The sequence below is a fragment of the Bubalus kerabau genome, chromosome 1, assembly GCF_029407905.1.
Source record: "Bubalus kerabau isolate K-KA32 ecotype Philippines breed swamp buffalo chromosome 1, PCC_UOA_SB_1v2, whole genome shotgun sequence".
In the NCBI taxonomy this organism is placed as follows: Eukaryota; Metazoa; Chordata; class Mammalia; order Artiodactyla; family Bovidae; genus Bubalus; species Bubalus kerabau.
In genome coordinates this window covers 187,056,219-187,070,684 of record NC_073624.1, presented here as the reverse complement: position 1 = coordinate 187,070,684, position 14,466 = coordinate 187,056,219, and the positions used below count along the sequence as shown (strand labels likewise).

The window sequence follows — 14,466 nt, the reverse complement described above, 5'->3', positions numbered from 1 at the left end:
CAACTACATAAAAGATTTAACAGAACATTCAAACACTCTTGGAAAAGCAAAAGCCATATGACGTTAACACATCCACATGTCTAAAAGTCACCCAAATGGACGCTTCTTACGCAGGGAGATCCACAATGTAAAAGGCCTTCCTTCTCAGGCCGCTCTTCAAACTTGTGCCGGGCGCCGAAGTGGGGCCCCACACCTGCCTGCTGCTGCTTTATGGCCAGAGACTGAACACCCAGCCAGAGGAAATGAACCCAGAGCTCCATGGGAAATTGTCCATCTGTACTCAGAACAACTAGGATTTTTAAAACAATCCCCACTTTTCAAACAGAAAAGTTCAAATGCCCTCGCAGCATGGCAGAGATGAAGTCTACACCAGAGAAACAAAAAGAAATACAAATGCCACCCCAGCGTTTTCTCCTAGGGTCTTGAGTATTTCTTCTGGACAAACAAAGTAAGCTCTAAAGAGCCAAGACAGAGCCTGTAGGTTTTCAACATGTTTGTTAAAGTCAGACATTGGGATTTTGGCAGCCTTTAACATCATCTTAAAATATAGGTGGCTGACAAAAAGCCACGCACACAGAACACGCTTGCTACCTCCCAGCCTTGTCAGGGACACTCTGCTTTCTGCCCAACAGCAGACTGCTGTTGTAACTGCTTTCTGTCTTTTTACTGAACTGCTTGTTGTCTTTATTCTGCCAGGGCAACCCCAAAGTCTTCTGCCTTCAGATTAACAAATATTTGGAAGATAAAGTAAATGAAAGGAATGTTCAGTTATCACAAACAGTGTAACAACCCACACAAGGAGATTCAAATTCTCTTCCTGTTTAAAAGAAAAAAAACTGTCTCCATTCAAGGCAGTTACTGCTACTGCTAAGTCACAGTTAAGAAGGTTTCATTTTTGCCCCTAAAACACAAACACGTGGAAACGCAAGCGTCTTGTGAAGAGCGCCATCTTGAGGAAGCTCGGGCATAGGGAAGCAACAGGAAAGGCTCTTGTGCTCGGTCTGAGTTTTGGCCTCAAGACTGCAGTTCCAGCTGCCCGAGGCTCTAACACAGAACGATGGGAGGATCTGAGGACTCTTCCCAAGACCCAGGGACGCCACCGGCAGGCCACCAATCTGTGGTTTGCTATGAAAGCAACTCAAACCCTGTCTACGGGACGGACAGAAAATTCTAGGTGGTTTTGTCACCAAACCAGCACCAAAAATGCCTGGGTTGGCAGCCTAACTTTTTTCTTCTCAGTTTCAAATCTTTTATCTCGATCATGATTTGGTAATAACAGCTGGGCCTCTGAAGGGGACTGGGGGCTCCTGGAGTACATCCCGTGGGTGCACTGCTGGTTTCTTCCCGAAAGAAGGGAATGGGCCCACAGGTGACAGTGGGACTCCTTGATCTCTGTGGATCCAAAAGGAGCTCAGAAAACAGCTGTGTGGGTGACACTCAGGACAATTTCCATCTGGACTAAATATATTACAGGATGTTTCTGAATTAATGATCACTTTCTCAGCTGTGACCATGGCACTGGGGCCATGGGGAGGAATTCCGGCAACTGTCTTTAAGGGACAACCGTCGGGGGCGCAACTTACAGTTGAGTGTTTCTAGCATTTATGATAACGACGTTACCAGTGAAGCCTACCCAAGGTAGCTTCCCAACGGTCCGGTCCACGGTACATTCTTTTTAATTTCTCTGAGGACTTGACAAAAATTTCAAAACAGAAAGTTGAAAAAGGGCAAAAAAGCTCACTTGGAGAGAAACAGCAGCAGCCTGTTGTTTCCCACCCAACCGTGCTGTGTGAGCAGGGAGGGCTGAGATAGCGGCAAGACAGGGAGGGTCCCAGAAAGGTGTGGTGGCTGCTCCTTGAAGACCCACCTTACCATCACCTGTCTGGCCTCGGGGGCCACACAGACACCAAGCCAGCTGTCCGGGCCTCTTCACGTCCTTCCCGCCTGATGCCCGAGTGGTCACAAGCAGCAGAGAAGGAGGAGGCCCCGTGTCTACTGGGCAGCCGCCCACTCAGCAGCTCAGATGTGGGCCTTGATGAACACATGGACTCCCTGGCCTCTGCTGCAGAGGTTTTCCACGCCCTTCCGGTGATCTTGTCACACAAGTGTGACAGTAGCCGAGAGCCGGAATCTGAAGAGCTGACGGTCAGCTATTTTTAGAAGCCCATTTAGAGCTGGCACGGAGTCAATATTCGCATGTGCACGTTTTCATGAGGATGAGCATCCTGTTGGCAACTCTTCGGGTTCAACCTCACCCTGTTCGCATAACTAGAATCAACCTTCTGAAGGTAATGAGTGTAACTCGGCCTTTGAATTGACAAAGCAACAGAGCCACCTCAACCATGAAAACAGTACTGAAATAAGAATTAGTAATTTTAAAAGCATTTTAAGTTCAGCTGAATAAACGTTACACTTTAGTTTTTCATCCTGCTGATTGTTGCAAAGTCTTCAGAATTATCTATTTCAATTACTTGTTTCAAATCTGGGTTGGCAACCTTTTTTTCTATAAGGGGCCAGGTGCTAAATATGTTTGAATCTGCAGGCTGCCTGGTCTCAGTCCAAACTCCTTTATGCTGCAGCTGGCAGTGAGAGAGCAGCCACAACTCCCAGTACACACTGGGCGGGGCTGTGCGCCAATAAAGTTTTATTAACAAAAACAATTGTGGCAGCCCTTAAGTTTGTTGATAATCTAAAAGTGGTTCAGAAGAGAATCACAGTAAAATTTAAAATTCTAGAAAGTCCCAATTTTATGGAAAACCTGAGTAAAATAAGTGACTTTCATATCTGAAGCAGAAACCAAACACGTTTACTTCTAAAAGCCAGAAGAAACACATCAGACCCTTCACAGCGGCTGAACTTCCAAAGGAAAAGCGCGGGAAACTAAACTGCAGGTATCGGTCAGGGCTCAGTGGGGAGGAGGCGGCAGAGGCTGACGGACCTAGAAAATATGACCCAGGAAACAGAAGCAAAAAGGGAAGAACCTTTTCTTGTGTTTTCTGATTCCTCAGCAGAAGAACTGACAATGGGAAAGATTAATGTGAGAACAAGCCCAGCAGATAATGCAGAAAACACCCTGCAAGGGGGTGTGGGTGGGTGGGTGGGGTCTCAGGGCAGCTGCTTCTCCTCCCCACCCCTGCCCCCCACACTAGCGCCTTTCCCCACAGCCCTCGAATGCTGCACCGCGCACAGGGAGAAGACTGGCCTCTTCTCAGACCATGGGGCAGGCTCTACAGGCAGCGGCTCGGCTGCCAGCGGCCCCCAGGCTCAGAGCCAGTCACCTTCGGGAGGACCCACCTGGTCTGTGGGTCCTGAGTCCAGAGCCGAGGGGCCCCTCAGAGGCTGTCCTCACTAACAAGACGCACACAGATTTCAGAATACCGGTGTCAACGCAGTGCACGGGTCACTCTGAGACCTTGCCGTGGTCATGACATCACACCTGCTGTCCCCGGGCACGAGAACAGGCACTGTCCACGTTTTTTTGGCAAATAGGGGGAGTCCCCATATACGCCTGGGCCACCACAGAACATCGACTAACTCGAGACACAACCCCAACCTTCCACACTGCCCCATCAGGGAGGGACACGGACTGATGACTTCAAGGTGGACGACCACACAGGACAAAGACCACACGTGGGAAGGCACCGTCTCGCCCTCCAGGTGCGCGAGCTCTTTACCAGGAATTTGGCGAAGTATCTCCAACAACGGAGCCAACCAGTCATGAAAAGCAACCTTTAAGGACAGGTAGTGAACACATGATGCAAGCTGGCTGCCAATTATTCTAAATGCATTTACGCCAAGTTGGCTGGGGCCAAAAACTCCCCTAAAAGCGTTAAAAGTCCTGTTTTTCCCTACTCAGCACTGCTCCCTCTCCTCCCCTCTCCACCCCCTTCCCCCTCTCCTACCAGGTTTCCTGATGCACAGCAGTACTTCTACAGCAAATTAGAAGGAAGCGCTCTCTCTGTTTTTTAAAGCAGGGTCTCTGAGCCCTGTCCATGCACCCTCTGTTAAGCCTGGGCCGTGGTAAACCTAAGGCCACCAGGCCTTCTTCCCTGAGCCCCATGGTGGCGCTGCGACCTTCGGGGGAAGAGTCCTGGGGGAGGTGGTGGGGGAAGAGGGGGTGGGAGAACATACCGGCCCCTTACCTTTTGTCCTTTCTCCTTCTGAAACACAAAGACAGGCGGAGCAATGGCAGGCTTTTCTGCAAAAAGAAAAATCGGTGTTTTTCCCCCCAACACTATATTCATACAGTAAACACAGCTACATTCGTTTGTGATAAGTTAAAAACAAAACACAAATCCAATATTAAACTAGGAACTCGAATGATCATCGTATCACCTAGAAAACAGTTTCTTGCTATAAATGTACCAAGTGTTCAGCGTGCAAAGCTACGTGCATCTTTCTGTGTGCATGTACACACCAATAAACGGTTTCAAGACTGGCTTAGAATGGCCATGTCACTGGGAAGTCCCTAGGTTTAAAATGTTTGTTTTCAAATCTGCAGGCCAGCTGGGGCCAGGGGCAACCCATCCACAACCTCTGCCCACGAGGCACACACTCTTTGGAGGATTACTCTGCTCAAGTCAGCTCTGCGTTCCACCTGGGCGTCTAAGTGAGCGCCCGCTAGGAAAAAGTGTGGAGTTGTGAGGACTGAAAAGTCCATCTTGCACAGCTGCTGCTGAAGGGAGAAACCCTCTGGGATGCTGTTACTGGACCAGGAGACGGCTCCCGCCAGTCATCCTCAGTCAACACCGCTGGTCTTCCGTCTGAGGGGCAGTGTCCCTGGCCCTCTGCCACCCGCTGGAGTGGGCACCGCCTTACTGTCCAGGGCCTGAGTACAGGGCTCTGGGTGTGCTCCTGAGCCCTGTGGGGGGAGGCATGCACGGGAAGTGGGGGGAAGTTGTTACGAACGCGGGCGGCATCTGCACAGCCCTTCCCCTTCCTGAGTCCTGGGGCGAGCCAGAAACCTGCACTAGCCCAGCTCTCACCCGGCAGGATGGGTGCGCGGGTCGCAGGCCTCGAGAGCGCTCGCAGGGACCTGGTCGGAGGGCAGGGTCTGGGGCATTTTGGGAGAGGAGGCTGCGCTGAAGCCTCAGCAGAGGAGCCCAGAATGGAGGGACAGGTGTGAAGGCGGCTCCTGAGGTGACAGGCAGCCTGAGGGGCAGATGGTGGTGATGTAAGGAGGTGGGGCAGTTGTGAAGGGGGTTGGGGGGGGAGCAAAGAGAGACCAGAGTGTGGGGAAGGACGCTGGCGACCACCCATATTAAAGAGGAGGGGCTGGGGACGAGGTGCGGGGAGATGGCCACAGGACACTGTCCCCGCCCCACCCCCAAAGCTCCCACACCACGGAGGAGCAGGACAGACGCCCATCTGCACTTTGGGACCACGGCCCACTGACAGTGACCGTTTCCTCCACTGCCTCACTCACTCTGTGGCGCCCGAGTCAGATTCACCACGACAGTCCTCACCAGGCACAGCCCACGCCGCCACCACTGGGGTGAGTGACAGCTCAGAGACTGCAGTGCCACAGGGCAGGAGAGTGGGGGGCGTGGAAGGGTCTCCCAGCACAGATGTGTAGCTCCACAAACCCAGGTGAACGAAGAACGAACGCGCCCTACTGCTGGGCAGTAAGCGACAGCGAAGGTGAGCTGCAGGGACTCTGGGGACAGCAGCAGCTTTTCCAGACACACGTTTACCACAGGGATGGCCAGACACCTGCCACTGCCCTTGGCCCAACAAGCCCAGCATCGAGGGCTACGGCCCGGGTCCCAGCCTTACTTCCGCATTCCACTCCAGGCCAGCTGCAAGGCTGGGGGCACGCAGGAAGGAGCTGGGATCAGCCCAAGGCCCACTTCCTACACCCCTGGCTCCAGGCTGGAGGAGGAGATGCTGTTTGCCCGGCCCTAGGGGACACCAGGCACGGCAGTGAGGCCAGAGTGCTGGCAGCGACGACACTCAGGCCGGGACTTTCGCCGGAGCTGTTGGGGAAGGGGCCCCCTCGCTCTGCTGGGGCTGCTAAGCTGGTGGGAGAGGACCCCAGGGCTGCCAGCGGCTGGGTGTCGCCACAAGGGGAGCTGGAGCCGAGCCAACACAGCTGGGAGCAAAGCTGGGGGTGGAGAAGGAAGTGGAGCCCTGGAGGCTGGGCTGGAGGCCCCCAGTCAGCAGGCCCAAAGCTAACCCCAGCTCCCACCCTGACTCTTCAGTTAAGCCAGCAAATGTTGACTTTTGCTTAAGCCAGCCTGAGCATGATTTCTGCCCCTGGTCTCTAAACACCTCTGGCCTGAAAGGGGAGGCCTAGCCCCCACAGACTTCACTAAACACACAGTCGCCGGGAGAAGAAACCCGGGATGGCCTCCCAGGGAAGACAGGATGCCTGCTTGCTCTCACAGCAGCACCACCACCTGTCACACTGTGTGTGTGTGTGTGCGCAGAGTTAGGGCCTGTTGGCCCCAGTAAGACACCAACTCCATGAGATGGGAGGCCCTGCCTTGCTCCCCTCCTGTCCCAAAGCCTGAGAACAGTCCTGGGCACCCTGAAGGGACTCAACAAGTAACCGAGGGAGGGATGAGTAAGGGGAGGGGCGCTGAGGAAATGAACGCCATGCTGGGCTGTAAGGAGCGCCTGAGGTGGAGAGCAGCATGCAGATGGCAGAGGAAGAGCTCCCTGGTGCTGTGACTAGAGGCCCCCGGGAGGGGCTGCCTGGGGATGGAACTGGTTTCGGCAGGAGGCTGTCTGTGGCTCTCGGGGCCTTCCCAGTGCCTTCTGGAGCAGCTGGAGGCAGAGGGCAGCGAGGGGTACGCAGGGGTCTGGGCTCTGTGAGTGGATCCACCCTCCTTACCTCCACGGTTGCGGCTGAGACCTCCCGTCTTTCCCCGCCTCTACCCTCACCCCTTGGGGTGGCCGCCGAAACCACTGGCGCGGAACTCACGCTTACAACCTGGCAACATCCTCCCCAACCCGAGGCACAGGCCCTCTGAACAGGCCAGCTCCGCCGACCACGACTGGACACTGACGAGCCCTGGTCCCCGCGTGCCTCACGCTTCTGTCACTTTGGGACTTTCACCCGGCTTAGTCCCTCTGCCTGGAAGACAGTCTCGCCTTCTCTTCCCCAGGTACAGAGACTGCTTCCCCTGGGAAGCTTCCAGTTTGAACTGGGCTCCTGAAGCCTGCTCTGGCTTGTATCTGCACGGGTGACACCAAGGCTGCCTGTCAGGGAGTCTGAGGGACCACAGACAGCCCCCAGAATAGCTTTGTGCCCCCGTCACCTGGTGCATGGAGGGTGAGAACTGTCTGTCATGTTTGCACTGAACCCCCGCTGCCCTTCTTCATGTGGGAGCGCCAGCTGCCACGTAATCACATAAGCAGATGAAGCCCTTACTCTGTGCAAGGCACCATGGGAAAAATGAGGACGAGGAAACTGGGGGCAGAAAACTTCAGGGTAAAACATCTCACAAAGGCAGAGGGTGTGTGTGCACGCGGCCTGGCACTACGGAGCCTGGGAGATCCAGGTGGTGGTGGGACAGGGCGGGGCGGGTTATTTGCTCGCCGGCAGTGTCTACCCTGGACCATAAGCTTCCTGACAGCCTCTGCGTGTTCACAGCCAAACGCAGTCTCATACATGACACGTGATCAATACACAGTTAGGAAGAGAGCGAAACGCTGCCACTGGGGCCAGGGAGGCCCCCTTGGGTGGCAGGTTTGGCAGTCATGAACTTCATCAGTTCTCTACCAAAGACACAGAGTACCAGAGCCACGCGAGTTTCATTTCTGCTCATCCACTTTAGGGCCCCAAGTCTGTAACCTGTAGATCAGTCCTGACTCCACGACAACACACACGTGCCCCCTTCCAGGCAGGCTGGTCTTTAACTGACCCACGTCACCACTTGTGCCGTCACCAGATGAACACCATCACACAGGAAACTGAAATCCCAGTGCGGGGAAGGAATGGGGACAACGGCAACGAGGCTCCCAAGATATGCCTGAGACCCCAGCCCGGCTCTGCTTTCACAAGTGAACTTCCAGATGTGTAAGCTGGATTTAGAAAAGGCAGAGGAACCAGAGAACAAACTGCCAACATCCGTTGGATCACAGAGAAAGCTAGGGAATTCCAGAAAACATCTACTTCTGCTTCACTGACTATGCTAAAGCTTTTGTGCAGATCACAATAAACTGTGGAAAATTCTTAAAGAGATGGGAATACCAGACCACTCTACCTGTCTCCTGACAAAACCTATATGCAGGTCAAGAAGCAGCAGTTAGAACCAGACATGGAACAATGGACTAGTTCAAAATTGGGAGAAGAGTACATCAAGTCTGTATATTGTCACCTTGCTTATTTAACTTATATGCAGAATACATCGTACGAAATGCCAGGCTGGATGCATCACAAGCTGGAATAAAGACCAGGAGAAATATCAACAATGTCACATATGCAGATGATACCAATCTAATGGCAGAAAGTGAAGAGGAACTAAAGAGACTCTTGATGAGGGTAAAGAGAAGAGTGAAAAAGCCGGCTTAAAACTCAACATTTAAAACACTAATATCATGGCATCCGGTCCCATCACTTCACGGCAAATAGAAGGGGGAAAAAGTGGAAGCAGTGACAGATTTTATTTTCCTGGGCTCCAAAATCACTTCAGACAGTGACTGAAGCCATGAAAATTTAAAAGACACTTGCTCCTTGGAAGGAAAGCTATGACAAACCTAGAGAGCATAACAAAAAGCAGAGACATCACTGTGGCGACAAAGATCCGTCAGGTCAAAGCTATGGTTTTGTCAGTAGTCATGTGTGGATGTGAGAGTTGGACCATACAGAAGGCTGAGCACCAAAGAACTGATGCTTTCGAACTGTGATGCTGGAGAAGACTCTCCAGAGTCCCTTGGACTGCAAGGAGGTCAGACCAGTCATTCCTAAAGGAAATCAGTCCGGAATATTCATTAGAAGAACTGATGCTGAAGCACCAATACTTTGACCACCAGATGAGAAGAGCCAACTAACTCATTGGAAAAGATCCTGATGCTGGGAAAGACTGAAGGTGAAAGAAGAGGGCAGCAGAGGATGAGATGGTTAGATAGCATCACTGACTCAGTGAACATGAGTTTGAACAAACTCCAGGAGATAGTGAAGAACAGGGAAGCCTGGGGTGCTGCAGTCCAGACACAACGTAGCAACTGAACAACAAAGGGGACAGGGGCAACAAGGCTTCCAGGAAGTGCCTGAAACCCCAGCCCGGCTCTCCTCTCCTGAGTGAAGAGAAAACCACCTCCACAGATTTGTAGAGACTAAGGCCACCACACAGACCTAAAACATTAAAAGGCTAATCAAATGCGTGCTATTTAATGCAGACTCTGTCCACCAGGTGTTTTAAATGTTGCCCAAAGCTATCTGACCAGGGAACCCTCTGCAAGAACACCTGTGACGAGGCCTGAGCACGGTGGGTGACTGTAGTCAACACTGCTGTGTGAAGCGGGGCGGGATTCGGAACCCCAGGCTGCCTGGAAGAATGGCCCTCCTCTGGACAGAGTGGGCACTGCTGTCAGGGATGCGCTGGGAGTGCCCGCCTCACCTCCGCTTTCCAAGGTGCCGATGCCACGTCCAAGGGTGGCTGCTCTCGGTCTGAACCCCTCCTCCACTGTCCCCCACACAGCCCTCCTCAGCTCCAGGGCCCCAGGGGGCTACCCCAGCCCAAATGTGATCCCAGCTCCCACCCAGGGAAAAGTCCTTACCCCTGCCTCGATCCCCCATGCAAATAGCATGGGGGGTGGTGGGCACGAACCTGGAGAGAGGCTGAGAGAAGCCCACAGCATGGGCTCTCCACCTAACTGTAACCCCCAGAGACTGGGTCTGGGCTCCAGATCTGGTCTTCGCAGTCTCGGTGATGAGCACAGACAGGTGAGCCCAGGTGAGGACAAGTCGCAGATCTCCGCTCTGTGCCACCCCTCTGCCAGATGTCAGGGACCCTCCCTGCTCCCCGAGGCACTGTGGGAGGCTGTGACTGCTGGGACGCTCCGCCTGCCCAGCCGAGCCTGGCCCCACTCCTCCAGCTGCACCTCTCAGTACGTCCACAGATTCAATCAAGAGAGTCACTCGGCAACTATGAGTTCCAGTGATTCCACACATCTAGCGCCCACCGTGTGCCAGGCATCAAGCCAGTTTCTAGGGTGTGGTGGTCATACAGAGAGACACGTCCCCTGCATGCCAGGAGCCGACTTCAGACTTAGTTGAACTTTACAACACAGAAGAAGCACAGAGTGCAGGGCTGGGGCACCCAAGCCGGTGAGGCTGCAGAGGAGCAGCCAATCAGGGAAGAGTTTTTGGAGGAAGCGCCTTTAAGCAGAAGGTGGAGCAGCACTTGGCCAGGCAGCCAGGAGCAGGGAGGAATGAGGAAGCACTGGAGGAACTCGAGGAAGGTCAGGGTGGGAAACGCCCCAGCCCAGGGTGAGAGGAGTGGGGTGCAACCCCCCGCGACTGCACGGCCCAGGGGAGATGCTCCTGGAAGGTAAGCACTGATAACACTTAGGTGGGTAGTTTCTTTCTTGAGCAAAGGAACTAAGATGGCTGTGAAGAAGTCAGGGGTCCCTGAGGTGCAGGCCGCCTCTGGACCCAAGGGGCCACAAACATCCTCTAGGCTGGGAGTGGAGGTCTCTGGGTAAGAAAGGGTCACCGAGGAGCCAGGTCCTTCTCCTAAAGCACAAACTACTGACCCAGGGCCCAGGTTGGGGGAAAGTCCTCAGATGGCTGGGTGCCTGTGTGGGAAGCTGTAAAAGCCCCACCCTGAAGGCACCTCTGTTATCTGTGTGACATCTTTGTCAGGAAGAGGGCCCATAAACTGTCTCCCAAAAGAGGAGGTGAGGAGGGTCAGAAAGAAGAGGCGAGTTTTACAAAGCGTCATGCTTGACAGATTTAAAACCGTGGGCTTTCTGACACCACTGCTACAAGCAGGGCAGGGGACAGGGAGGGTTCACTGGTGTCTTTTCTGCCCAGAGATTGACTGGTGGCAAAACCCTCAAAGCAGAATGACTTGTGCATTTATTTCAGATGCAGCAGGAAAGGGGGAGGGAGCGGGTACAGACCTGAAGCCAGTCTAAGGTGGAGGAGTCCCGAGGTAAAGGATGGGTGGCGGCAGCTGCCCAGATGCAAGGAGCTGGCCTGGACCCCAGCGGCAGCCCCGCGGTAGAAGGGTGTGTGTCCCAACCCTCCAGGGTGACACAGGTCTTGGGAATCCCATCTTTAAATGCCTCCCAGCCTCTGCCATGCAGTCACAGCCAGAACACTCCCAGATGGGGTGTCCAGACCCTCAGATGGTCTCACCCGCGGGCCAGCGGTCACTGACTGCGGGGCACCGATGGACCAGGCAGGTGCTCAGCGCTTTGCCGGCAACACTGTCCTGAATCTTCACAACCACCTGAAAGGGCAGGTCCTTAGTTTACAGAACAGGAAACGGAAACTCAGGCCAAGTGACTTGTCCAAGGTGGGACTGGGCCTCCAACCCAGGCAGGCCTGACTCTGGCCCCTGACCTCCACTGCTATCCCCGCACTGCGGGGGCAAGAGGGAGAAAGTCCCTACCCTAGCCTGCCTCCTCCCATCTCTCCTGCTTAGGAGGGCCTCGAAGCTGAGACACTGAGACTTTTCTTTTGAGAAGTAGCATCAGGAATAAAGCAGCTACAGTGAACATTCTAGACAGACATCTCTGGAAGAGTCCCAAAGAAACTAGCCGGTGAGCGGTGGGCTTTCACCAAGTCACGAGACCATCTGCTCTGGATAAGCAAGCATGCAGTTAAGCCAAGGGCAGATCCTTATGGTCCTCAAAGGAAAATTAAGACCCACCCGAGGTGCGTGCTCCACGGAGAGGCAAGCTACGCCGTCTTCATCTGTCAAACGTGTAACCGTGGGATGCTCTGTGTAACACTTCCACCGTCTAAGCTGGAAACACACACACACTCACCCCCGCAGGCAGGCCTTCCTTCTCCACTGAGCTGTGCAGGGAGGTACGTACACAGAAACTGCGGGCGGCTGTTCCACAACAAGCTCTGGCACCCCCCCGTGGCGGCTTGACTGCCTGTGTCTGAGGACGTCTGTTAAACTAAACTGAAGAAACTGTAGACCCAGGAGAGCACACTGGACTACCTTGGCCTGTTCTGTTTATCCCCCTACTAAAATGATGTCCCCAACACCTGCCAGGAAACAGCTCCCATCTGGAAAGCCACTTACAATTCTTGACCAAAATGTCAGTAAGGTACTTGTGTGAAATGAGCTTTAATCCTGGGCTGATGTGGCTTAATCTTCTTATCTGTGCAAAAAATATGGAAAGCATCTTGCCAACACAAACAACGGTCTGTTAATACGTGGCAACCGCTTTAATCCCCCAACACTTACTATCTCAACCCTTCGAGCCGTTTCTTTTCTCAGGAATTATTATAAACAGTTCGGTGCAGCAACATAAAGGTGAATTTGTCACCAATGTGTCAACGCTGTCCACCAGCTAATTCTCCAGTGAAGAATGGAACTGATCTCCATCATGCTGTTGCTAGGCGACGCCTCTGATCTCATGCACCGCAGACTCCGCGGCCCCACGGCCCAGCCACTGCGGGGTGTGGGCCCCTTCGTTCCTTTTTTGGTGCTCGAATGTGTTTTGCCTCAGGCAGCTCTCAACTGGTCTCACGGAGACCACAGGAGCACATGGTTGGGAGATGATGATCTTACCCCTTCTTTCTGAAATGCTCTTCCTCACACCGTTACCTTCACATACTGAAATCAAGCCACTCCTCAGGGCTCCAACCTTACCCTGACAACAGCGGGGATAACAAACGGCTCATATTTGTTCAGCGGCCATTCCTAGACCCTGGCACTTCACACACTCCATCTCATTCAGTGTCATCACAGCCCCATGGCAGAGAAACCATTTATCATCTCTGATTTGCAAATCACGAAGCCAGACTGGGAGGCCTTGGAGAGATGCGTGCCTAAGTCATGATGGGGCCCCACAGCGGGGGTGGGACCAGGACCCTAAGCCTGACTTCCAAGTTGGCTGCCTCACATCCCTCACAACCTCTCAGGCCAAGCTACATCTGCCTTCTTCTCTTCTAGAATTATCGGCCTGGCAGACCCCTACGACCTTCCCATCCCTGCCCCATCCACTCAGACTACAAGATGCTGGGGCACACCCTGCACTGTGCATACCCCTGGGCCTTAAATCCCAGAAAAACCCCATTCGCCTATTACTAAAAGTCAGCAACCTCACCTACAACAACCAAGAAACCAGGGAGCCAGCTTCGACAGCAGTTCTCTGTTCTACCACTAGATGGCGTGACAAGAGCACGGCTGAGCTGAGACTGGGCTTGGCGGGGGTGGGGGGGGTGGGGGGAGGTGGGTGCAGTTCCCAAGGGCAATCTCAGGACTACAAGACCTCTGCGGAGGCTGCAGACCAACCAAGGAAACCTGGGAACATGGGCACTGGGTTCTGTGTGCGTTCAGGCAGGCCTCCACCACGCGGGGTTGGGATCCCCAGCAGGTGAACTCTCTCCACACGTGCCTGTGTCTGTCAGCACAGATGGGACCCCACCCCATCGGTTCAGAAGGACTGGACCCAACGATGCACATGCAGAGCTCGGGAGGCGGCTGGCATCATTATCGTACTGGAATTACACACAGGATACTGCAGATACACGGACGCCACCTCAAAGCTTGGGTCCTGGATTCAACTCCAGTTGCCGGTCCCTTTACAAGGGGCGCCTGGACACAGGGACACCTCACCACACACACGCTCCATCTCTCAGAATCCCTTGAACCCTTCTGAGGCTGAAAGAATCACGGAGATGATTGGCCAGTCCACCGGCCAAGCCCTGCTTGCAGCAGTACAACTTCCTGAGCACCCACAAGGGCCCAGGGGCCAGAGACAGGACGAAAGGTGGATGAGGCCACGGCCCCCTTCTAGTGGGAAGAGGAAGGAAAAACAAGAAGCAGAGGCATGCAGGGGTCACAAGGGGGCCTCGAGTGGGTGAGGGAGCAAGCCAGGAGAAGGCAGAGTACCCGGCAGTGGGGAGCCCTCAGCGCGAATGAAGGGCAGGAAGAACCATGAGGCCTGAGGCCGACGTGAGCCAAGAGCTCCTGGGGGGGTGGTGGAGGGAGGGGGTGTGTGGTGAGGAGTCAGTGGAGGTGCGGCGTTCACATCCCACCCCACCCTGGCAGGGGTCCTCGGGCAATCTTTCCCATCTTGGTGCGCTGGGATGTTTTTAATAAGGTCACCTGGGGGTGGTAAGGAGAAGAGATCTCCAGTGGATGGGAGTCTGACTGTTCTGGGGACAGAGCCTCCAGTGCCTGAGCTGGGGGAGGGCTGAGATGATTGTGCGAGGCTGTGGAAGCATGGTCTGCTCACTCAGTGGCCGACACGACCCTCACTCTGACAACAAGACTCCATGAATAGGGGTCCCCTCCACGTCGGACTGATGATGAGTGACCCAGGCCC

General features: G+C 54.1%; 1 protein-coding gene across 8 annotated transcripts in view; it reads right to left on the bottom strand.

The window, feature by feature from the left end:
- The window catches only part of RANBP3 (RAN binding protein 3), a 50,663-nt gene that overhangs the window by 27,564 nt on the left and 8,633 nt on the right, over window positions 1-14,466 (bottom strand). For all 8 annotated transcript variants that reach the window (XM_055546430.1, XM_055546441.1, XM_055546446.1 and 5 more), the window contains exon 2: window positions 4,143-4,198. In XM_055546430.1, the coding sequence (XP_055402405.1) occupies window positions 4,143-4,198 (56 nt within the window). The remainder of the gene's footprint in view (window positions 1-4,142; window positions 4,199-14,466) is intronic.